General features: G+C 47.7%; 1 protein-coding gene across 1 annotated transcript; it reads left to right on the top strand.

Annotated features, from left to right (window-relative positions):
• Positions 1-10,541: 10,541 nt before the first annotated feature.
• On the top strand, positions 10,542-21,104 carry LMO2 (LIM domain only 2). The gene is made up of 4 exons (XM_037128273.2): positions 10,542-10,632; positions 10,755-10,977; positions 15,253-15,468; positions 20,129-21,104. Exons 1-4 carry the CDS (start codon positions 10,626-10,628, stop codon positions 20,346-20,348), a joined length of 666 nt encoding a protein of 221 aa, XP_036984168.1. The 5' UTR covers positions 10,542-10,625; the 3' UTR covers positions 20,349-21,104.
• Positions 21,105-25,460: the final 4,356 nt, after the last annotated feature.

The raw sequence follows: 25,460 nt of genomic DNA, 5'->3' as shown, positions 1-25,460 counted from the left end.
CTGCTACACTCTAACTCCTGGACCCTCCGAGGAGATGGCAGATAGATATCTGTAAAAGCACTGTGTTCCTTTAAGGGTGTGGCTTTACATAATAGCAAACTGTACCCATTTTCCCTGTCCTTGGAGCCAAGTGAGCTCTACAAGGAAGGTCATCTGGAAGTCATGGAGCAGCGCTGCTCACAAAGGCCTAAGTGGGCAAGGATTGCCATGGGGGACCCGAGAACATCTCGGAGCTCAGGACTGGCTTTCCCACAGCACTGGGGTTGCTAACTGGGTCCAGAAATGAACATGAGGAGGCTGTGAGCTCCCTGAAACGACGGGTAAAGTTCTGCATGTTGGCACAGATGTGCACCTAGGGAATGGTCCTTAACTTTCACCAGTGTGTTTCTTTATTGTGGTGGAACATATACAACATAAAATTCACCACATTAGCCACTTTCAGTGGCACCAGGCACATCGACACTGCTGTGTAGCCATTGCCGCCATCCATCTCCAGAACTTACAAAAATAAAAAGTCTCTCATTTACTTACGTTTTAACTTTTTTATATCCTCCCGAACTGAGACACGGCACCCACTGGACAAAGCTCTCCCCTGGCCCCCTCCCCAGTCCCTGGCAACCGCCATTCTGCAATGCCTTCTGTCTCTAGAAACTGGACTACTTTGCTTAGCTCATATGAGTGGAATTATACAGTCTTTGTCCTTCTTTATACAGTATATTTTATTGATTTTGCTATTACAGTTGTCCCAGTGTTCCTTCTTTGCAACCCTCTGCCCAGGACTCCATTCCCTCCAGCAATCCCCACCTGAGTCCATGTCCATGGGTCGTGCGTATAAGTTCTTTGGCTTCTCCATTTCCTATACTGTTCTTAATATCTCCCCATCTATTTTGTATGTACCAGTTTATGCTTCTTAATCCTTGCACCTTTCCCCCTTTCTGTCCTTTCTCCCTCCCAGCTGATATCCCTCCAGATAATCTCCATACTTATAATTCTGTACCCACTCTGGTTGTTTGCTTTTTTTAGATTCAGTTATTTATAGTTGTAAATTTGTTGCTATTTAATGTTCATAGTTTTTATCTTTTTCTTAAATAAATCCCTTTAACATTTCATATAATAATGGCTCAGTGATGATGAACTCCTTTAGCTTTACCTTGTCTGGAAAGGAGTCTATCTGCCCTTCCATTCTAAATGATAGTTTTGCTGGATAGAATAATCTAGGTTGTAGGTCCTTGCTTTTCATCAACTCTGAATACTTCTTGCCATTCCCTTCTAGGCTGCAAAGTTTCCTTTGAGAAATCAGCTGACAGTCTTATGGGAACTCCTTTGTAGGTAACTCTCTGACCTTCTCTTGCTGCTTTTAAGGTTCTCTCTTTATCTTTAATCTTTGGCATTTTAATTATGATGTGTTTTGGTATGTTTCTCTTGGGGTCCATCTTGTTCGGGACTCTCTGTGCTTCCTGGACTTGTATGTCTATTTCCTTCACTAAGTTAGGGAAGTTTTATTTCATTACTTTTTCAAATAAGTTTTCAATTTCTTGTTCTTCCGCTTCTCCTTCTGGCACCCCAATGATTTGGATGTTGGGACGTTTAGAGATGTCCCAGGGGCTCCTTACACTATTCTTGTTGTTTTGAATTCTTTTTTCTTCTTGCTGTTGTGATTGAATTTTTTTCTCTTATTTATGTTCCAAATCATTGATTTGAATCTTGGCTTCATCCCCTCCACTGTTGGTTCCCTGTGGATTTTTATTTCACTTAATGTAAACTTCATTTCTGCCTGAGTCTTTTTCATGCCGTTGCCATCCTCAGTGAGTTCAGACCAGTGTTTCGAACTCTGCCTCTGGTAGGTTGGTTACCTCCATTTCGTTTAGTTCCTTTTCTGGAGTTTTGTATTTCATCTGTTTCTTTCAAGTGGTACCTCACTATGGTTTTGATCTGCATTTCTCTAGTGATTAGTGGTTTTAAAACATCTTTTATGTGCTTATTGGTCATTTGTATATCTCCTTTGGAGAAATACCTATTTAAGTTCTTTGTCCATTATTTATACTTGGTTGTTTGGTTTTTCCATCATTGAATTGTAGGAGATCTTTATATTTTGTGGATATTCCATGGGTTGCTTTTTCACTCTGTTAATAATGTCCTTTGATATAGAAATATTTTTAACTTTGTCGAAATTCACTTTATCTAATTTGTTGCCTATGCTTTGGTGTCATATTAAAAAACCATGTCTAAATCCAATACCGTGTAGATTTCCCCCCATGTTTTCTTCTGGGAGTTTTAACTTTAGTTACCAGGTAGATCTGTAGGAGGCCTGTGGCTGACAATGCGCTGGCCATCCTCAACACTGTTGCTGGGGAGACTTCCTCGCCGATGTAAAGACTCCCACATCTTGTTGAATGTCAATGTGAACCTTGGAATTAGGAAATTGGCAACACAGATGTGCTATCTGAAGCCCTTAATTCAAAGGAATTATTGAGTATCTCCAAATTTGTATCAGCACCCTGGTAACTAATGAAAAGGATCACCACGACCTCTCTTCTCCAAGAATGGAGGCGTGATGTTGAGGTGGCAAGATGTTGTACTGACAGGAAATCATTGCACTGCAGGACAGAGTCTAATGAGCACCTAACCAGGCCATACAGCCAAGAGCTGTGGGAACTCAGGAAAGGATCATCCACTGTGAGCTTCAGGGGAAAAAAGAAACCTTTAGCTTGAGCTGCGTCGGGGTGGATGGACACAATTGCGAGAGGAGAGAGGACTGGGGAGGATTTTGTGCTGACTGCAGTAATCATTGCCACTTACTGAGCACTTACTATGTGCCAGACACCATGTTCTGTCTGCTGCACGCCTTATCTCAGTTACTCCGCCTAACCTTCCATTTATCATTGTCTCTGTTTTATCGTTGCCAGCAGTGAAGCTCACAGATTTGCCTAAGATTAATTACCCAGATAGTAAGTTGTGAAGCAGAGACCCAAACTAGGTTTATTTATCTCCAGAGCCTCTGTTCTTAACCAGTCTACTATTTTAGCACCAAAGTTTTGAAACACAGACATCCCAGACAGAGAGAAGAGGATAGGACAATGCATCAAAATGGGCACGAGTAGGATGCTTGAGATTAAGCAGGAGCAAGCAGTCAATCTAGATGGGAAGGTTCAGGCTCTAGGAGTGAGGGATATAAAGTTGAGTCGATGGAGTGGGCAGCATTACAGGGCACCTGTAATGGAAGCTCAGGGAGTCTGGTCTGGATCTGCCAGAAGGACAGGCTCACGCATAAAGCTACGCTCTCACCTTCTAGCTCACTTCTTCCTTTATAAAAATGAGAATACTGAGGTCCCAATAGGTTAAGCAACTTGCCAATGACCACAGGCAATAGGGAGCCATTGCAAATTCTTGAGTTGAGTGGTGACAGTGAAGAAAACAATATTCTTGTTGTTTTCTTTTAAAAATATTTCATAGAGGTTAGCTTGGCAATAAGATATCTGAGGGGCAACTGAAGGGAAGCAGAAAAAAGCACACAGCTCTTTCCCTGGTTTTTGCTAAAGGGTGTCTCTAGGGAGTAGGACAGACAAGACTCCTTCACCCTGAGGTCTGAACCTTGAGAAGGTAAGTATCATTAGGAGGCTCAGAATTGCCCACCAGGCTCAGTACACTCAGCAAGGACATGAGTACCAGAAAACAGCTTCCTCAGAAGCAGCCTGGCCCCTTCTTCCAATGGAAGCCCTGCCTGAAGTGCCATTTCTCAGACTGGAGACCCCTAACTCTGAAAAGCCAGTGGCCAGGACAGGCTCCTGATGCCCTCTCTTTATGTCACCTGTGCATGAGGCTGGGCCAGGTGTCTGTAAGCCTAACAACCGTACAGTGGGAGTCACAGAGCAGGTAAGATCAGGCAAGAACCCCCAGGCAAGGAGGCTGAGCCCACTCTGCTTGGGCTGAGCCATCATTGTGGCAGAATTCCAGGATCCACCCATGTTCAGCCAAGAAAGTTTTGCCCCGGTTGACTATCTTCCTCTGAGGTTTTCTGCTTAATTAATTCTAATAATAGCTGCCATCCATTGAGCATTGTGCTAAGCGTTTGACATGCATGATCTCATTTCATTCCTACACTCTGTGATGAAGATATAATTATCCCCATTTTACACGTGACATAACCGAAGTTCAGAGTCATCAAATAATTTGCCAAAAACCACATAGCTAAATCAGCCAGGACTAAAACTAAGTCTCCCTGCAAATCCTGTGCCTTTACCCCTATGACTGACTGCGTTCTACACATCGGTTCACTGCAGCCACGTCTCCTGGTGGAAATGGGGGCCGCACAGTGGAGAATCAAGCTTCAAAGAGTGACCTCACTGCTTCTAGACACCCCCATACCCGAACGTTCCCAGGAGTCAAGAGCCTGATCTTTTTCCCAAACCAAATCCTTGGGCCCAAATCTGAACAACATCTGGGTCCTTGTCTTCTCCCAAAAGTGATGCTTCAGAAAGACAAGGGACCTTCCAGGTCCCTCACGACTGTCACCCAGAGAGCATAGTGCAGGTGTGCTTTGGCCAGAGGAGCAGAGCTGCCATTGGCATATCCGTTCAGCCAGTGACTTTTTCTCCAGGGCCTACTGCGTGCTCCGCACATTCCATGTGCTAAAGACGCAACAGAAACAAATCATAAAGAAACTCTAGCCTCCAAAAACAAGTCATAAAGAATTTCTAGCCTCGTGGAGTTAATATTCTAGACAAGGAGAAAGGCCCAAACAAACACACACACACACAAAGCCAACAAATACTTATCTAGTAAAGCAGAAGTAATGATGATACTAAGAAGAAAAATAAAGCAGGATAAAGGATTTTTTCAAAGCTCTTGTGAGGATAAAACATTTGAACAGAGACCTGAGTGAAGTACGTGGGAGCCAGAAAATGGTCTAGAAAAACAGCATCGCAAGTCAAGGAAAGATCAAGTCTGCAGGGCCTCTGATAGGCGTTGTCTTGATTTATTTTCATAAATAGAGAAAAAGGTCAGTTTGGCTCAAGCAGAGAAAACGAGGGGGTTTGGGGAAGAAAAGTACTAGTGGTCAGAAAGTCTGGGGCCTTCTAGGCCACAGTTAGGAGCCTGGGTTTCATGTGCACTGTGCCAGGGTCAAGTGCGCTGTGCGGTAGGGCTGTCTCTGAGTAGCTAAAGAGAGGAGAGAGTTTGCGTGAACAAAGAACACAAGACAGCGCAGGGAGTCAGCCCCCCAGCTTTCTCTGCCCCTGGAACTCAGCCCAGCAAACAAGTTCAAGGTCCAGGACCCAGGGGAGAGAGTGGGGAGGGCCTGATGGTGGCAGAGGTGGAAGAAGGAGCTGTTGACTCTGTGTTTCTTTTGCTTTGTCCATCCAACAGTGTTTGAATTACAGAGGAGAACTTAAATATTTTAAAGCTAGAATCTCTATGTATAGGCAGAATCTTCCACAGAAGCTCTGTGCCAATCTCCATTCAAGCACCTTATTGGTTTCATTTCACAGAAACTCAGTAACGGCTCCATAAGGTAGGTACTCTGCATATACCCACTTTACAGATGCAGAAGCTAAAGTCTCGAGGAGCTGAGCAACACACCTAAGGTACATAAGTACAGAGCTGCGGTGCTTGGAGCAGGGGTGGGTGAAGCTCACTAGAGAGGCACTTTAGAGATCCGAGGGGCAAGCTGGGACACCTCATTTCAGAGGCATACCACAAGCTTAAATCAACTAGAACGTGCTATGAACTTAACTCTGCTAAGACCTCGCTGTGGCATTGTGACATTTATGGCAGTTATTCAGCATTTGATTTGGATGGACTCTTGCCTTAGTTGTAAAAGGTGATTTAGAAGTTATTGAAAAGGGGTAAGGGGTGGGGAATCAGATGAATAAAATCAGGGATGTGGCTGAAGCTGGCAGTGTGGTCAGGGGGAAGCAAGGAAGCCCTTGGTGCCCTCACTGTGGCCTGCACAACCCAGCGTTTCTGGTTGAAAAATGTGGGCTCCCCAAGCCCGGGGCGGCGGACGTCTTGGGCTCACTGCAGCTCTTTCCAAAGCGCCTCAGCCTCAGCACTCTTGGGCAGATGTCCTGACAAGCTGAGAGATTGCTGCTTCCTGATCCAGTGGCGATTGCTTCTGAAAGATGGGGTAATAACAACAGCTATCATTTCAGGGCATTTACTCTGCTCCTTCACTGTGCAAAGCATTTTCACACAAATTGTTGTCCTATTGAATCCGCTCAGAGCTCCTGTCCCAGGGGCCCCATCTAGTCCTGGCCTGGCCGAGCTTTATGATTGATTTCATTAACAGATAGAGAAACTGAGGTTCAGAGAGGTGAAATAACTTCCCCCAAATCACACAGCCAGTAAATGAGTGACCGACGTCTGGTTAAGGTGGATTTTTTTTTAAGATTTTTTTTCTGGGGGAATCTTTTCCACTGTATAGGAAACCTGGTTTATTTATCAGTAGAAGGTTACCAACAAGTCGAACATTCTGTGAAAACAGATTCATCAACCGGCCCTGAAATGTTCTAAAATAAATTTGGGAGCCAGGTGCCTGTGACAATGAAGCAGTTTCAGAATTTTGCATGGGAACTGAAGCCATATCAACACAAATCTTTATTTTTGTTCTGATCCGTGAATGTGTACAGATCTAACTAACAGGCATGTGTACAGCTTGGCTTCTAATGGTTAGAAAAAATAAAAGAGAAGTAAATTGTCATTCTTGGCATTTTTCCAGTGACATTTGAATTTTTATTTCTACTAGAGGTCCATTTCATTTTTTCATTTGAATTCCAGACAAACAAGTTTTTTTTTAATCAAATTTATTGGGGTGACATTGGTTATAAGATTATATAGGTTTCAAGTGCCGATTTCTGAACCATGATTTGCGTGTTGCATTGTGTGACTCCCAATGTGAGTCTATTTTAGCAAAGAAATGTAGCCCCAGTCATTTCTGACTGCTCGTCCACAGAAAATAATTATAAATGTAACAGGCAAAAACAATAGGAAAGAGCTAATCCGTGTGGAGTCAGATGTCTCATGCAGACTGATTCAGTCTTCTGACATTCACATCAGGAAGGAAAACTTGGAAAATTTCTAAATTTTAAGATATTTAAGATTTGCTAGGAGAAAGGGGAGAGGATGGAGGAATTAAACTGCATTTTCACTGGGTAAGGCGTCAAGCATGGATTTCCCCGACTCTATAGAACCATTTTACAAGTTTGAATCACGTGGAGTTACTGAGTCCCTCCTCTGCACGAGGTATAAGGCTGCTGTGGAAAGCTACAATAAGGTCATAATTGCTCTAAAATTATTCATAATAAAAAACGTTTTGAGACTTGATTCTAAACGTTAAACTTAAACTTGAGCAATTCAAAAGCCCGTTGATAGGGATGAAATCCCACCGGTTGGCAGTTATTCCTTCCAGCCACTGTGTGTGAAATTGAAATCTTAAGATACCATTTCAAATATTCACTTTCTCTAAGGAAGTTCTCCCCAAAGAGTTGTGAAAGATAAGAAACTGACCCAAAGTCACAGGCGGTAATTGCTCTTTCCTTACACACTGGGGTCAAAACAGAAGCATATTATTCAAAGGAAACTTTATGCCCCGAAGTTGGCCTTTCAGAGGTTTACCTCCTGGAACCCCAGGACCTATTTATTTTAACAACTAACTTGAGCCCCATGCAAAACAGTAGCAAGGAAGGCAGCAACGTATCAGATTCGATGAAAGCCAGCAGATGCCAGTGTCGCCTCGTCACCAACACAGTGAGCGTGAGAATGGAAAATGCTTCCGTCTTGTTGAGCAGCATCGGGAGGTGAGGTAAAGGGACCCTGTTCTGTTTGCTTTTTTAAAATAGAAAATTGTTGTGAATTTGGGCGGGAAATTCTTATCCTCGAATTTAACTTCAAGCTTTTATGTATTTATTTTTGAGGTATAATCGACATACAACACCATACTAGTTTCAGGTCTACTACATGACTCAACATGTGTATATTGTGAAATGATCCCAATGAGTCTAGTTAGCCTGTGTCATGACACGTAGTGACAATTTTTTTCTTATGACCAGGACTTTTAAGATCTGCTCTTAGCAACTTTCAAATACGCAATACGGTATTGTTACCTGTAGTGACTGTGCTGCGTATTCCATCCTCAGGACTTGTTTATTTTGTGACTGGAAGTTGGTACCTTGGGATCCCCTGCTCCCACTTTGCTCACAACACCGCCCAGCCTGTGGCAGCCAGAAGTCTGTTCTCTACGTCTATTAGCTGAGATTTTTGTGTGTGTGTTTGTTTTTCAGATTCCACATATATATGAGATCATACAGTATTTGCCTTCCTCTGACTCATTTCGCTTAGCATAATGCCCTCAAGTTCCACTCACGTTGTCACAAATGGCAGAATTTCCTTCCTATTTCATGGCTGACTAATATACATATATATATATATATATATATATATATATATATATATATATATATATCTTTATCCAGTCATCTATTGATGGATACTTAGGTTTTTTCCGTATCTTAGCTGTTGTAAATGAGGCTGCAATGAACATGGGGGTGCATGTATCTTTTTGATTTGCTGTTCTTGTTTTCTTTGGGTAAATACCCAGTGGGATTGCTGGATTCCAGCTCTTCTTAGATTCTGATGTCTTTGCTGTAACAGAGCAGCTCCCAGGTAGGAGCCCTTAACACAGGCCAAGTGCTTCCCATGCGTTCATCTCGTATCTGTTAGCGCCCCCACCCCACTACAAGTCCGTGTGCGGCGCTTTGCCCGCGCCCACTCATTTAACCCTCACAATGATGCCATAGGTCTGGCATTCCCGTGTTGCAGACGAGGACGACGCCGGGAGAGTTGATTCCCGCTGTGGGCCCGGGTTCACACGGGTGGGGCACGACAGGTGGACTGCAGGCAGTCCGACCCCAGAGCCACGACCCAATACCGCCTCCTCAGATTCAGGACCTGAGTCTGATCAGGAGAAGGTCTTTTTATATACTAAGGCCTCGACTTGGACAAAAAGCTGCTTTTAAGGCTTCTTTCCTCCCCCCCCATCTCACCCCCCACTTCGAAAAAGATTTTAATTATGCCCATTAGGGACCCAAGCTTTGGACATGGACACTAGAAAATGACAGGCGCATGCAGAGCGCAGTAAATTCTGGGTAGACTTGTGAACAGTTGGTGAGGCTTTGGCTTGGAACAGGGAAGATGAGGCATCCAGGGACTCACTTCTGTCTGTACTCACAACTCGTCAAGGTGAGATCATCGGGGCCCTCCAGTGCCATCTTTGAAATGGGAGTAAAACATCTATGGCCATGATGCAGACTGTTCATTAAAAAGAAAAAAAAAAAGGGAGTCTGCGAGCACGTGGTAGTTTCCTCTTTACAAGGCTTGTGACTGGCGTCATGCACAAGTAGGCCTTCAATAATTATTTCTGAACGCGATCGTTTTCAGGGACCGAGGGACCCAAAGTTTTGTTTATACAGAAGGGCAGACGGTGAGCCTCCGCCTCTCGCCTCTGTATCTCCTCTTTCCTCCCAGAATTTTCCCTTGAGGTTGGAGGGGGAAACCTGAACTCCAAAATCAAGTCTGGCTTCTTTCCCTTTCCCTGACCCAGGGCAAAATCGTTTCTTGATCATGGCGCTTGATCATTGGAAAGGCACTTTCTCTGTGCAGAGTATTACTGGCACTTTACAGGGGCCAGTTTAACCGCAGGAGTCCGGTATTTGAAAAGATGCTGAGGGAGGGAATTCGGCCTCCAGCATCTGGAAGGAGACTAGACCAGCGTGGTCCCTCCCAGCCACCCTCCCCCTGGGATTAGCTGCCCCAGCACTGCTCAGGCGCACCCCGCGGTGCGGTGCTGCTCACGCAGCTCCAGCCTCCCGTCTGGAGCGCGGGCGCGGTCACCAGCCCGCAGCCAGCTGAGCGGTCTGCGCCGGGCAGCGCCGCGCGCGCAGCTTTCCCGGACCAGGGACCTCGGACCGCAGACCCCGGACGGGCGCCAAAGCCACGCTTGCATTTCTGTAGGTGCTCATTCCACGTTCTTGTCTTTTCTCTCTTCCTTGAACGTCCCGCTGGTTACTTTCAGCCATAGTTAACCAAAAGGGAAACGCCGAAGAGGGGAAGCCCTGAGAATGATTAGGGGCAACCCAGCCGCCTCTCCAAGGAGACGTGTTCACTGAGCGACTCTTCCTGTCCCCGTCGCTGGCCCCTTTAAGAAGCCAAGTCTGTCCTGCTGCCGCCGCCGCTGCTGTTTGTATTGCAAATCCCCACGAGCCCCATTTAAAAAAAAGGAAGAAAAAAAATAGCGGGGGTGGGGGGGTACCGGGCAGCTGTCTCTTTAAATGTGATTTCCTTCTATTGTATTTGAATCGTGATCAGGAAAAGGAAATGAAACCAGAGACAGAGGGAAGCTGAGCGAAAATAGACCTTCCCGAGAGGGGAGGGCGCCGGGGGGAGAGGCAGGGTCCCCTCCCCGCCCCCAGGCCGCCGCCCCCACCCTTGCCCCCGGCGGCTAGCTGCGCGCCCGGACCCTGGCGGAAGGTGCAGGGGCTCCGGGCGGACGCGCACCATCCCCGCGGGCGGCGCGGAGCGGGCGACAGCGCGCGAGCTGAGCCGGACCGGGCGGCGGCGGCGGCGGGACCGGGATGGAAGGTTAAGTCCAGAGCAGCAGCAGCTGCTGCAGCCGCCCGGGGCCAGGCTGCGCGCTCGGGTCCCGCCTCGGCCGCGACGCGCTGGCAGTCTGGTGATTCGCTCTCTCTCTTTGGCGTTTGAAGGGAGCGCGGTGACTGTCCTTGAGCGCGGAGGGGCGAGCTCGCCGCCGGCGCGCCAGAGCAAGAAGAGGCGCAGGAGCGGCGGCGGCGCCCGAGCACCGGAGGGGGTCCGAGCCCCAGCAGCCGGCCAGCTCCGAGCCACAAAGGGAGCGCCCCCGCCGCCTGGCACGCCACCTCCCTCCCCAATGTCCTCGGCCATCGAGAGGAAGAGCCTGGACCCGTCCGAGTAAGTGTAGCTCCCCTGCCACCCACGGTGGCCACGGCCTCGTGCCCAGGGGCAGTGGGATGGCGCCAGTGGCCCGCAAAACGGCTCCAGGTGTGCGCCGGTAGCTTGCCCTTGGCTCCTTCTGCCTTGAGCAGGGCTCCCCCTTGCCCGCGGTGACTCCGGGGGCACTGGGAAAGGGGCAGGGCGGCGGGCGGCAGGGAGAGGGGATCCGCCTGGCGCCTCTGCGGGCCCCTCACGGCTACCGGGGACGCTTCCCGAAGCCCCCTCGGGCCAGAAAGTTTACACCAGGGCGGGCACACCGGGAGCTTGGAGTCGCGCAGGTGCAATCCCGGGAGCGTTCAGGGCTTGATTCTGTTCCCTGCTCCCCTCTCGCTCCTTCTCGGTCCCCTTTCTCTTTGTCCATTTGGTCCTGGAAAGGGGGACATTCCAGTGGAGGCCCCCCGAGACCCCGACAGCCCCCCTCCGGGTCCGCAGGTGGAGCAGCAGCCCCCAGAGCCAGGGGCCGGAGGGCGCGGGGTGGGGCGGGGGGTGCGAGTCCACCTCGGAGCTCGCTCTGGCCTCCGGAGACTTTGAAGCACCTGAATCCGGAGTTTATCTGGATACGTGTACCAACCACGCCCCACCCTTCGGGGTCCTCCGACGGGGGCCTGTGAACCTCGAAAGTTAGTATACATTTTGTGTATAGGTGAATTTGGGGCCGGGGTCGTAGTCTCACTGCTGTTATTACAGCCTCGAAGGGGTTGGGGGTCAGAGCACCAGAGCTCTAACGAGTGTTTGCCGCATTTGTTTTCTGAGCCTCTTACTAGCTGGGAGTGTTTCCCTGTCTCCGGGCTGTGTACCTCCGGCCCATTCCTTAGTGTTAACCTGGGGAGAAAGGGTTGTTTAAAATACCATGTTCCCGTCAGCGCACATGCCCTTAAGATTCATTAGCTGTCTGGTTTTGAGAATTTTTATTCCTTTGAAGTCCCCCATCTAATCCTTTGAAGGGATTTGTTACACAGACCAAAGGAGCTGGTTAATGACTTGTCCATTTGTGCTTTTAAGAGGCATTTGTTTTGTTTTGTTTTCTTTCCCTCTCCTGTTTTAAAAGAATCGTGCTTTTCTGATTGAAGTCTCCCCTCCCCCGCCCATTTCAGCCTTCTGTGGTGTTTATATACCTGGGTTTTACCCTCAGTTACCAGCATAAAAACCCAGCATGTTCTCATAAAACACAGGAAGTCCCAGGATCCAGTGAGAATATAAACATCACTATTCAATCTGGAAGGTTCAGGCACCAGTTCTATAAGAAGCTAGGTTTGTTCTAACAAAAAACAGCTTCCTTACACTCTCAGGAGAAAAAGAGTGCGTGCACACACACACACACAATGAGGTTTAAAGGATGTTTTGGTGATTTGCTCACTTTTTTTTTTTAAACAAACCTAGAATCACAACTTTGCTCTGCATTTTCAAAGCCTGGGCAAAGACCATAGTAATAGGAGTAAATTGGATAAATTGGTGCCTTAATGCCTTTTCGATCAGCAGAACTTAGTCTCTAATCCTTTTATTAGAAAATAAATCTGGAGGTTTCAGTTCCCTGAAGGAAGTTTGCTCTTTTCAAAGTTTGCGCTCTTTCACTGAGATTAGAAAATTGAGACACCCTGACCTGCCCACACAGCAGGCACCTGTGGAAGAATGCTCCCCTGCTCTATCCTGGGCTTCACTCTGTGCCCAAGGAAGGGAGTCTGTAATGGGAGATGGGCCAGCTAGTTAAGGATTACTGCAGCACATTTTTTCCCCTGTCTCTCAGAAATTTTCAAGAAATTACCCCAGAAATCCAGCAGGAAGTGTATTCAGATATAATATTCAGTTAGGCTCTAGGGCAATATAAAATATTAATTTGAAGGTGAATCCCACTCAGTTATTGGCTCGAAACATCCACCAAAAAAAATAATGTGATATTGTCATTAATTATAGAAAGACAGATAGAGCCAATATCTTCTCCTATCCTTTCCTGTCTTAGGCCATCACAAGAGCGTTTTGCTTATTTAGTATGTCTCATGCGGGGCCACTGTTCTACCAGATGCTTCATTGTGTACTTATTCAAAGCCAAGTTGGGTCAGTATGATCAGCATCTCCAAATTACAGATAAAAATTTGCCTTGACATATGCAAATGAAACGTTGAGGCAGAAAGACAGCCAGAATTCATAAACACAGAGGTTTTCTCTACCATGTAGTCAGTGGCCCCAGTACCTCCCCGTGAGTAACAAGAGCAGTTCATTTTAATTCCAGGCGGTTTTGCACCAGCTAAGTGCAAATCCTCCTCTTTCACAGTTGGTTGGAAGCATCAACATCAGGACATCCAGCAGGGTTAAGGTTCCCCCAGTGTTTTTAAAAGCCGCAAGGAAGACCAGGGGCTGTGGAAAGAGAAGAGATGCAATTCTGAGTTGATGCACATGAAATGCTGGGGATGTTATTTTTTCAGAAGAGAGAATTGGAAGTCCTTATGTCTAACCTGTGGAAACAAAGAAAAGCAAGTCAGGCTTCAGTGAACTCTTAAGGCTGAAGTCTTGAGTGTTTCAAAGAAGACTGGCTTGGGTTTCCCATTTCCGTGTTCTAAAAGGAGATAAGCTCATGAAGGATCCTTATACTCAATCTGCAAAGTGTGGGCTTGGCGTTAGTCCTCCCCACCTATTCACAGGGCAGCGTGCACTTGGCAGACAGAGTCGCCAGCACTGAGCCCCTGAGCCCTGAAGTGTGATGGGTGCTGAGCTCTGTGGGCACAGGCCCTGGTCAGTGAGCGCAGGCTAGAAATAGGACACAGAGTTCTACCCTCGAGGTGCCCAGAGGGAGATTCCCTTTTGGGAATTTCACAGTCGGAATCAGGTCCATTAAAAAAAAAAACACAATAGATATTTAAGAAATAGATTTGTGTGTGAATAAAGTTCAAAGAGCACTTGTTCATTGTTTAAAATCAACAAGTATTGGGGTTTTCCTATGTCCCGTTTGGTCCTAGAAACATTTCTTCTGTTTATTTTCTCTGGGCAAACAGTGGTATTTATTTTAAAGTGTAAAAGCAAAAATATTCAGATTCAAGTGAAGCAAGGTCGGAAGCTGTATGCCTCTCTGATTGGAAGAACACATGCCACGGGCCCACTACCCACAGCGGCCTGGACACAGATGTCAGGGTCGAGTCATCTTTCACTCCCTTGAAAATGATCGTTGCCTTCGCCCCATTTTCTGGCCCGAGTCCACCTTATCCACATCAGCTTAGCTGTCGTAAAAAATTTCACGTGCAGGAAGGTCTACCTGATGTCCTTTGTAAGTTTGGCAATGGCTCTAACACCTGTGATTTTTCTCCAGGGATTCGTTAGGTAAGAAGGATGGGATAAGAAGTTTCTGTTAAAAATATAAAATCGTAAAATAAAATAATGAGACTTTCTATTATATCCTGCTGGAATTTTTATCTTGGAAAGAGAGAGCAAGCTAAAATAATTTTTGCTCACTTTCTCCTTTCCTCGTCACCTCTGCTTTTCTGCAGTTGGGAGAGGCCTGGGCTAGCATGGCAGGCAGATTCCACGTGGAATTCGCAGATTTTGAGCTCTGTAGGTAGTCGGCTGTCCTGGCAGCAAGCAACTGCTTTAGTCCAAGTGCCTCTTCTGGGGTTCAGCAGTGTGCTTGGGTGCTGGGGCTGGAGGAGGAAATAGAAATGGAGATGGAGAAGGAAGGTGAGAAAGAGAACAGACCAGAGGTGTGAGAGCCGTACTGGGCTGGCGGGGAGATAGGGGGGCCAGGACCACCTACGGTCGCCTGGCATATCTCCAGGCCCAGCGTTTACTTCTTTTTCTTTTTTAGTCCTCACCTGAGGACATGCTTATTGATTTTTAGAGAGGGGGGAAGGGAAGGAGAAAGAACGGGAGAGAAACATCGATGTGAGAGAAAGACATGGATTAGTTGCTTCCAATACGCACTCTGACCTGAATTTGAACACACAACCTAGGTATGTGCCCTGACTAGGAATCAAACCCACAACCCAGCAGTTTGCAAGACGATGCCCAGCCAACTGAGCCAGACTGGTGAGGGCTTGCATAAGAGATAAGGTCGAGCTCTCTCCTGTCCTAATGCCTGGCAGGGCCTCTGCGGTCCAGCCTGTGGATCTCTTGTCCTCTCCTTTCTTTATGTTCCTGACAGGCAATTGAGTGACATTCCCTGTTCGTTGGCCCAGAGGGATTCCCAACCCTGGGCGCTTGTCTCACCCAAATGCGCTGGTTGTCCCTAACGCGTGGCCTTCTTCCAAGGGAGCCCGTGGATGAGGTGCTGCAGATCCCCCCGTCCCTGCTGACATGCGGAGGCTGCCAGCAGAGCATCGGGGACCGCTACTTCCTGAAGGCCATCGACCAGTACTGGCACGAGGACTGCCTCAGCTGTGACCTCTGCGGGTGCCGGCTGGGCGAGGTGGGCCGGCGCCTGTACTACAAGCTGGGCCGGAAGCTCTGCCGGAGAGACTACCTCAGGTACCCTCGGGGCCACCAGCGCGGGGCCCTCGGCAGGGGCCAGCTGCCCAGCCATCTGAGTCTGGGTCGCTGTCCTGGCTCCCGCTACCTGCCAGAATGAGGTCAGGCTGCAGCGGCTGCCCCGTGCAGAGAAGCAGGGGGCGTTGCTTTCTGTTTGAGAAGCGTGTTTTCATCCATCTCTATGGGGGAAACACTAATTGTTTAAAGGCAGCAGAATGATAAACGCAAAATCCAGGACACTTTGAACATTTGAGGTTGGGCTCTTAGGAGCTCATTGAATGCTTCAGAGCATACGGATGGGTTATAAATATTCTTTTGTATGACTCCAGTATAATGTGAGGAGAAACTTAAAAATAGAAAGCGTGCTCCTGCCACGGGAAGGCCCTGAAGTCAGCTGCCGGCTTGAGCCCCAGCACCGCTGCTTCCTAGCTCTGTGACCTGGGGCAAGGTACTTAGCTGTCCTGAGCCTCAGTTTCCTTCCCTGTAAAATGGGGTCATAGTAATACCTGCTTCCAAGGAGGAGAGGTGGTGCCCAAAGATCAAAGAGATGTCAGCTGCCCTTGTAACTAACGTTATCATCAGGACATTTCCTGTCTAAAGAACAAGAAGGGGGAGAAGGGAGGGGCAGCTAGGCACCCCACCCATGCAGACAAGCCCCGGGACAGCTGGGATGCTCCAGGTCATACATACTATTGGCCATGGGAATTTAATGGCGCTTAGTGAGAGCCTTTGCCCCAATGTGCTAGCATTTTCGGTGTCACGTTAGCTGCTGTGAAGGTAGCTCTGTGCCCTCCACTGTCACAGCTGCTCAAGTGTGGAGCTGTCCGTGTTTTGCCCTCTTCCTGGGGCAGAGGGTCCATGGAGCATGCAGCCCTCAGATGTTATTGGGACCACCCAGCCCCGAGAAGCTTGTTTAGACTCCAGTGCCCTTGGCTGCCAGGCCAGCTCTTCCTCCCCAACCTGCCTGCAGAGCATTTTACATAAAAAATATATATATATATGCAGGCAATTTCACAGTGAAGGAAGCTTATCTGTTTACCGAGAGACTGATGGAATAAGCTTTCCCCCCCGCCCCTAAATTCCCCGACAAAGTCCTCGCAAATTTGGTGGTTTAGAGAAAATCAGGAGGGTTTTCAATGATCATGATTACCGTTTTGGTCCATTTTCTTGTAAGTTTTAAGAAAATAGGACCGGGATAAATGGAGACCTGATTTTGCTCTCTACCCGTTTGCCAAGTCGCTGCAGCGAGCAGACGGGCCAGTGATTCCCATTGGGCCCCCGACTACATCCCTGTCAAATCATTTGAATCTTATTAAGTGAAGTGCAGCCAGAGTAAGGTCAGAGGAGCCCAGGCTTCTCCCTATCTCCCCGGTTTTATATAACATTCAAGAATAAATCCGGTGCTGCCTGCGCTTGTTAATCTTTTCCATTTTTAAAAAGGAGAGAAAGGAATAGTCTGGGAGAACCCAATGTTAATTAACTTGTGTCTTGGTGACATGAAATAATTCTTCTCCCTGCTACCTTCCTAGGCAACATGTTAATTAACTCTGTGTTAGGGCAGGCATTTTCAGACCTTCTTGAATACAGTGTTTATATTATTGTTATTAAAATGGGTAGGAGAAGGCTTAAGATGAGACACCTCTTGACAGAGGAGGAAAAAAATTCTTTCTTCTTCAGGGATGGCCTCTTAGCCATGGACTTGTTTACATGCCTTTGTGAGGCAGCGCCACCAAAAGGGCACGGCAGACAGGTGACTCAGTGGGCCTGGTGGTGGCGGTCAGTTTTTCCCACTGGGACTTCTGACGATCGCCAGCAGCCGACTGACCAGTGTCAGCCTTTTTCAGACATTTCGCCTGAAAGAGTCCTGAGATGCCAGGCAGAGCCTAACCCTGTGCTGCTGTGTCGCGCTTGTTGTGCTGTGTGTCTTGTGTTGTTGGGAACCGAGCAGTAGCTGTTCACGTGAGTGTGGGCCCAGATCCCCTCTGGCCCCTTCTTACCAACTTTTGTGTGCAGAGCACCCGCCACCTCCCAGGGGGTTCATGTTCAACAGCCAGCCCCTGCCTCTGTTAGAGTCAAAAGCATGCCCACGCCCTCCTCCCTGGCCCCCGAGCCCCTGGAGCACTTTAATCGATGACCCCAATGACCGGCCCTGCAGGAGCACCAAAGTCACAGCCTTGCCTGGGTGACCTGGAGACAGAACTTACACTGCAGACTCCCCTTGCTGTCTGGCTCACTGATGCCCTGCCCCCCAACAGTCCCCTCACCCCACCCTCTGCCTGAGATGCACTTTGGCTTGCCTTCCTCCTCTTCTGTCTGAGGCTCCTGGCCACCTAACTGGTTTCCCGAGAAAACGTCCTCAGTAACTTCCCACCTCAGGCTCTGCTTCTGGATTACCCAGCCTAAGGCACCAGTTCTCGGTGCTAGAGACGAATGTTCAAGGTTGATGTCAAGCCCTAGTTCAATAGGGGCATCAAACCTATTTTAACCAGAGGCCACATGAGGCTCATGGTTGCCTTCAAAGGGCCGAAATAATTTTAGGACTGCATAAATGTAACTTACTCCTTAACTGTTAAGGAGTTGAAATTACATTCGGCCCTTTGATGGCAACCCCAAGGCTGATGTGGCCCCGGTGAGAGAGTCTGACACCCCTGCCCTACTGTGTTTCTACGAGTAGAATCTCAGACCACCTGAGCTAGGAGGGGCCGCAGGGAGAGGCTGGGCCTTCCGATCCCCTTGCTTGAGACACAGAAGCCGGAAGGAAGGAGTCCCACGCTCCCGGGCACCTGGCTTGTTAGAGGTGATGCTAACCGACCCGAATGCATCTCCCAAGTACTGCTCTTCCGTCCTTCCCTTCATTAGCTGCCTGATGTGTATTGTAATTTACCCCCGACTTCCCTTTAATAAACGCTCTCCTTCCTTAGGGGTCACACCCCCAGGCAGTTGGCTTCATTTCACACACACTGCTTTGTGGGTTGTCCGTCCTTGTCCAGGCCCAAACTCGACCTACTGAACAGTCAGGAAACCAGAGCCGCCTTCCCACTCGGTGACCTCCAAGACGGCAGTGCCCTGCCGCTCCACCATCTGCCACCTTGGGAGGAGTGTTCTCCCCCAGTAATGAGCTCGCTCCCAGGTGGTGCCTTGAAACCGCTTAGAGCTCTTCAGGTGGAAGACGGGATGCAGAGAGAAATGAGGTGGCCCTGGCTCTGACCGTGAGCTCTCTACCCACAGACCACGTCTTCTTGACCCTGTTAATTTTGCTCGAATGTTTCAAAATTTGTCAACTGCCCTCACACCCCCCCAAAAAACCTCTCAGAATGTACCAGTCGATTGATTCTGTGTTACTCTTAAGTGAGTAAGAACTTCCGATAAGAACAAACATTTATCTAAAGGTTTACATGGCGAGGACACGCTAATATGCCCTGTTATCAGGCACGTGTGAAAATGACCTCCTGCTGTAAGACTGGCACAGTTGGGAACACCTGAGATGTGTTTAAACACAACCAGGTCGGCTTAGCCCTTGACCGTTGGTGCTTTGGCATAGTCCTGTGGACCCTTCCAACAGCCGAGTGCTGGAGATGCCGTTTCACGAGCTCGCAGGAATCAGAGACTTCCCAGAGTCATGTGGGTACTCAGGGGGAGTCCTGGGCGGAAGCTGGGTCTTCTGATTCTAATACTGGTGTTATTCGACTCCTGCAGGCTGCTTCTCAAACTTCCAGAGTCACCTGGAAGTGCTCATGCACGCAGCGAATGCCGGGCCCCCTCTGAAGAGCGTGTCGGTCACGGGAACCTGAGAATGCACATTGCTAACAGGTTCCCAGGACCCCTCTTGAGAACCACCGAACAAGGCTCCACTGAATTTTTTCCCACACGCTGACAATGATTATTGCTTGAAATATTCAGTGACTGATCTACTAAGACTTAGCAGAGTCTCGATTTCAATGTCAGAAGAGAAGTTTCTCCAAAGATTCATGGCAATGGGGCCGCGAGGGCCTTGAATCATGAGCTTCCATTCAATGTGGAGAGACGTTATTTGTCCTCCAGATCTCTGAGCATGAGCAACTGCACCATCCGCCTTCCATCCAGCTCCCTGTGTCTCCCGGAAGCTGGGTTCCCAGTGGACTGTCCAGTGGAGTGGCCTGCGTAGCTTAGGGAGGAATTCAAGATCCACCCTCCCCATGGGTGGAACTAGTGGCTGTCGACATGGTAGAACTTGGGAGCCTCTGAAAGATGCCCATGTCATTACATTCTTGGTCAATTCCCTCTCAAAGGGTCCCTGGGGGTTGATTCCAGCCTCTCTTCTAAAATGAAAGTCCCCCTGGGAGGGGACCTGTGACCCGTGCCTAACCTCCTCACTTAGATGCTTCAGCTGAGTCTTCCCCTCGGAGGACGGGCCCGGGGCAGGTGAGAGGCGTGGAGGATGTGCTGCAGGTGGGGAGAGCTCAGACGAGGGACAGGTATGCGAGGCACAAATGCCACCGATTGCTGTTTCGGCCCAGAGCACCCCTGCCCTGCAGGGAAGACTGTCGGAGTCGGCCGCCTGTCTGTGCCCAGCTCCTCCTTGCTCCCTGGCATCTGGGGATCCAGCCTGTTTCACAAGCCCTTCCTCCCACTGCCTCTGCCACGGGCCTTCTTAGCTTCTCTTGCTTTTTTTCCCCTCCAGGCTTTTTGGCCAAGACGGTCTCTGCGCCTCCTGTGACAAGCGGATCCGTGCCTATGAGATGACGATGCGGGTGAAGGACAAAGTGTACCACCTGGAATGTTTCAAGTGCGCCGCCTGTCAGAAACACTTCTGCGTGGGCGACAGATACCTCCTCATCAACTCCGACATCGTGTGCGAGCAGGACATCTACGAGTGGACTAAGATCAACGGGATGCTGTAGGCGTCTTTGAGGGGAGGGTTCGCTGAAATCACTGTCTCCGTGGGGGTCTTCACTCTTAGGCACTTTGGGGATTTGAGGGTGGGAGGAGGCATTTCTTAGGGGACACAGCATCGAAGTGACATAACGCAAAGAGTGACACCTAAATGTGACCCAATGACCAGCCTTTAGGGAGGACTTATGGACAAAACAGCCTACCCATAACAACTGACATGATTAGCCAAGGAAAGGAGCATTTGGGGAGGGACAAGCATCACGCTGTCATGAAGGAGCGTCACCTGTACAGTTAGGGAGCTGTGGGAAGATGTGCTATGACTCTGACCCTTGAAACCCAGAGACGCGCAATTGATCTCTCTCCTTCCTGGCTTTTGTGACAGCCCTGTTCCAGTCAGTGTCCTCTGCACAAGGGAAGGACAGAGGGGAGTGACCATCCTTTTTCTCCTGGCCACCTTCCCAAGGCCTTAAGCTTTGGACCCAAGGGAAACTGCATGGAGACACATTTCAGTTGAGAATGGGAACAGCAACCTTCGAACCAAACAATTATTTAAAATGACACTGACGAATCACAGTTCTTAGATACCTTAGTTTCCGGGTGAGGAGTTCCACTGATTGTTTCTATACAAATGTAAATCTGAAAAAAAAAAAAGGTCGTTCAACTATTTTATTACCTTAGATTATATCAAAGTATTCGTTGTGTGTAGTTAAAAAAAGAAAAGAAAACCTCTGTGGACAATAAAAACGACAGCCTAAAACACAGTGGTGTTTATTTGATAATGACTTACAATTGGGGGGATGTCAGGAAAATGGCTTTTTTTATATTGTAAAGGAGAAGTAAATAAGCAATTTACTTGGAGGTCAAATAAAAACTTCGGTTTATTGCTAGGGTTTGTACAAGGCAGGCACATTTCTATATTACTAGCAATTATATAACAGGTCATCGTGTAGCTCAGAGGGATGCAGAATAATTAAATTGGTGTTGTAAAACGTGCGTTTCCCTTCAGCATCGAATAGGAGGAGCGGAAGGCAAGATCATTGCCTTTGGGAAACCTGTAACCTAGAAAGGACACAAACACATAAAACAGATTCCCTTTGGGAGAGAAGGTAATTACCTAGTTTGAAATGTGGCAAAGATGCTGAGCTTGACACTTCGATTTTCCAAGATGTGTGTCTCAAGGTATTTCATGACAAGTGGTTAAGAGGACCTTACTTGGAAGATTTAAAGTGGGCACCTTCCTTGGTGCTTTTGCTTTCCACCCATCCAGGTCGCGCCATGAATGGACTTTGGGCGCCACCTGCTGGTCATCGCCTCTCAAGCCTGCCCCAGTGAAAGACCAACCTAGATGGATGGTCTAATAAAAATTGGCAAGCGCCAAGCAGTCTTAAAGATGTTTAATTATTAAGACATCTGAGACATGCATCTATTTCTACAGTTAACTAACTAAGGTATTTCTCTAAAACTTCCATCGCTATGGTTTGGCTGGTGTTTTTCTTCTTGTAGAGGAGAAATAAGCAAGTGTTGGCTCTCTTGGTCTGTAAAAGAGGTTGGGAAATCTGGCTGCTTAAGGCGGCCTGTTTAAAACAAATCTAATTAGCCCTGGCTGGTGCGGCTCATTGGTTGGAGTGTCATCCCATGGACCAAAGGGTTCGATTCCCGGTCAGGGTACATGCCTGGGTCGCCGGTTTGGTCACTGGTCCCGACACGTGCAAGAGGCAAGCGATCGATGTTTCTCACATGCCTGTTTCTCTCCCTCTCTGTCTCCCTCCCTTCCCCTCTTTCTGAAATCAATGAACATGTCAGGGTGAGGATAAAAAGAAAAAGACAAAAGAGTTTAAAAAAATCTAATTATATGGCATTTCAACTGAGGCGGCAGTAAGGTGTGGCCAGTGAGCGGATGTGGTTTCTCAGATTGCAATCCCTGAACTGGCGGTATCATCACCACCACTTGAGAACTTACTAAAAATGGAGGTTCACGGGCTCTGCCCAAGTCGGAGTGAATCATGGACTTTGGGGATGGGATCTGGAGATCTGAGCTGCAGCAGGTCCTGCAGATGCCTGTGAGTCACGCTCACATCAGAGGATGGCTGTTCTCGAACCTCCCCTGCTAGGCAGGTCACACACTCAAAGTTGTTAACAGTCAACATCAGACACACATGTCCACACGTGGACAAACGCTGCCCATGGTCCCTACAGCTAAAATCTTCACACAATTTTGTCGCGCAGGAAAGAGCTGTCATCTACCAGATCAATCACAGGTCCATGCACTCCTTCAGTCATATCAGCCTTAATTATAATGACCATGGTAGTAGATTTTATGAGCAGTATTAGGTGGAAATAGAAGTGATTCTTGCTTTGGAAACATAAACTTCATTCTTTCTCCCCATGGCAATGCAACGCATGTCAGATCCGAGAACTTAGCCAAGACCTTTGCCGTCCTCGATGCAGCAGTAATTAACAGTGTCCCCATCTGGCAGAACCGTGAGTGCACTGACAGTGTTGGTGGCACGTCCCCCCAGGGGCCAAAATGTCTAACCCACAACTGACTTGAGAGGAAGGACAGGTAAGGGACTTCCTGAAAAAAAGAAAAAGAAAAAATGGAGAGAGAGGTAAAGACATCCTTGGGGACCAGCTCCCAGAGCCCGCAGCCCTGGTCCTTGCCTGAGTCGGGACCCACGTGCCCTGACCCAGAGTCAGGAGAGCGGGGCCGTGCTTCCTCCCCTGGTCCCTGCCTTACTTCAGCGGTACATGCTGGCACCTTCTGCTCCCTCCCACCTCAGCGATGTCTTATGCCCAGAACCAGCTTCCTTTCATCGCTGTCTCCAATATTACCACTGCTTCTCGGGGAATCTTAAAATTCCACAAAGTTAAGATAGAGCAGTGGCTGGGGACTTTATCATCTCAAGACTTGGAATTGAGTTGTGATGACGTGACGTTTTACTTAACAAACATTTATATAACACCACGCCAGGCATACTTCTAGGTGCTTTACAAATATTAACTCCTTTAATCTGCATGGCAGCCCCATGCGGCAGTGTCTATTTATTATCATCCGTATGTTACCGTTGTGGAAACTGAAGCCCAAACAGGTTGAGTGACTTGCCTGGGGTTCTGCAGCTAATAAATGACAGGGGTCGGATGCAGCTGAAGGCCTTCACCTTGGGCTCTGTTGCCTCTCTCTGGGGCTCCCCTCCCTGAATCTCAAGTTTATCACCTCAAAAATAAAAATTAATACTTCATCCCCAGGGTATTTGACAATACTGAGTTTAGTCTAATTGGAAACATAACCGAAGCACAATAATACAAGATTAGCACTGTAGGTTCTGGCCAGATAGCTCAGTTGGTTAGAACATCGTCCCAATACACTAAGGTGGGTTCAATCCCCAGTCAGGGCATGTACAAGAATCAACCAATGACTACATAAATAAGTGGATCAATAAATCAATGTTCCTCTCTCACTCAATACATTTAAAAGAATTTTAAACATCATAATAAAGATATATAAAAATGCTATGAAAATACAGATACAATTAAATTGGCCCAGAGGTGTCTATCTAGAGTACAGAGAAAATGACATTCGAAATCACTCTGGATGAGGAAGAAGGTAACACTGGCAAAGGGCAAAAACTCAGAGACCTTGACCTTTCAGAACAAGGTGTCAGGTGAGCCCTGGATTTTCATGGTGGTGGTGATGGTACTGATGATGAGCTTTGGCTCGAGAGGGACCGGACCAACGAGTAAATAAATAGGGGAGATGAGTTCTCTACAAATCTAAATCAAAACCCCAGAATCTCTGAGGGGCAAGGGAAGGAAGCAAGGGAGGTAAAAGATGGGCCTGGAACATCTTTTTATGTCAGAAAGTAAGGAAGTATTAAAAATATATATGTAGGCATGTCACAAGAACAAAGAAGCCAGCTTGAAGGGGGCCATCGGTGGCCAAATCTGGAACAATTTGACTACCAAAATAACTAAGGACAATAACAAACTAGAAACCACAGGGGAGAACAAGTTGCGAGATAATACCAATAGTAAATACATGGAGAGAAGGGAGGGATCGTGTTTATAGCAGAATCTTTGAGTTCCAACCAGTAAATGGGAAGAGAGTGAGGGAGTTGGGAGATCACTTTGCAACCATCACAGTAAGATGACAAAACCAAGCAAGGATGATCAAGAGCTGCTACATTTCAACGAAGAGAGAGCCAGATACTTGGATGTTCTTAAAGCGCCTTCCCATATGCTGCTTATTAGTTGCAGCGGGGGAGGTGCAGAAGCAGTAACTATGCCGTGGAGAGCTGGATGATGCCTTGCGCAGGTGATCAGTGAAGGGCAGGTGCACACTGTGTGCCTCCAGGTGTGACAGCCTGCGAAGGACACATGTCACTCTTTTTAGAATTCTGGCTGAGAAGGCATGATACAAATGAACAAACTCAAAACGACGAACTTCGCACTTAAAAAGGCAGGGAGTGGACTCTATTCTTCAAACATGTCAACATCGTAAAAGACAGGCTGTGGGAAGGTTCCAGATTAAAGAGGGCTAAGGAGACCTGACCTCTAATTCTGATAGTGTCTCTATGCCGAATCTAGTGTGAACGGGGAAAAGAGCTCTACGGGACAACTCTGGGTCCATTGATAAAACTGGAGTGTGCATGGGTAGATCAGTTCAAAGTATCACACCAATGGTAAATCCAGGGAAGCTGAAAATGAGAGACAGTGATAGGGATACATGAGACAATATCCCGGTTATTAGAAAATACACACTGAAATATTTAGGAGGGAAAGGTCATGATGTATACAACATCCTCAACTGAGTGAGAAAAAAGTTGACGTGGGTGTGTGTGTGTTTGTGTAGGGAGAGAGACACACACCAATGGTAAAGTAATGGGGCTGAAATGTTACTAGGAGGGCCCAGGGAAAGAATACGCCGGTGCACTATTTTTTGTCTTGCAGCTTTTCTCTAAGCTTGAAACTATTTACAAATAAAAAGATTTTAAAAGTTCAGAAATTTGGGGTTTTTCTTATTTTGGGCTTTTGATTCAGTTAGGAGAAGGACAAGGAGATAAAGAGAGAAAAATATACTTTATAATACAAGGTCTGTCCAGGAAGTGTCCAGCCATGAAATG

Source organism: Artibeus jamaicensis, unplaced genomic scaffold (genome assembly GCF_021234435.1).
Source record: "Artibeus jamaicensis isolate MK-2021 breed Jamaican fruit bat unplaced genomic scaffold, CSHL_Jam_final contig_797, whole genome shotgun sequence".
NCBI lineage: Eukaryota > Metazoa > Chordata > Mammalia > Chiroptera > Phyllostomidae > Artibeus > Artibeus jamaicensis.
This window is presented reverse-complemented; position numbering and strand designations above follow the sequence as displayed.

What these genes read in the sequence shown, in the direction of transcription:
- LMO2 (XM_037128273.2), top strand. An exon ending in AAGAGCCTGGACCCGTCCGA is followed by an intron (nt 10,978 to 15,252) that starts GTAAGTGTAGCT and finishes CCTTCTTCCAAG; the next exon opens with GGAGCCCGTGGATGAGGTGC. An exon ending in TGCCGGAGAGACTACCTCAG is followed by an intron (nt 15,469 to 20,128) that starts GTACCCTCGGGG and finishes TTTCCCCTCCAG; the next exon opens with GCTTTTTGGCCAAGACGGTC.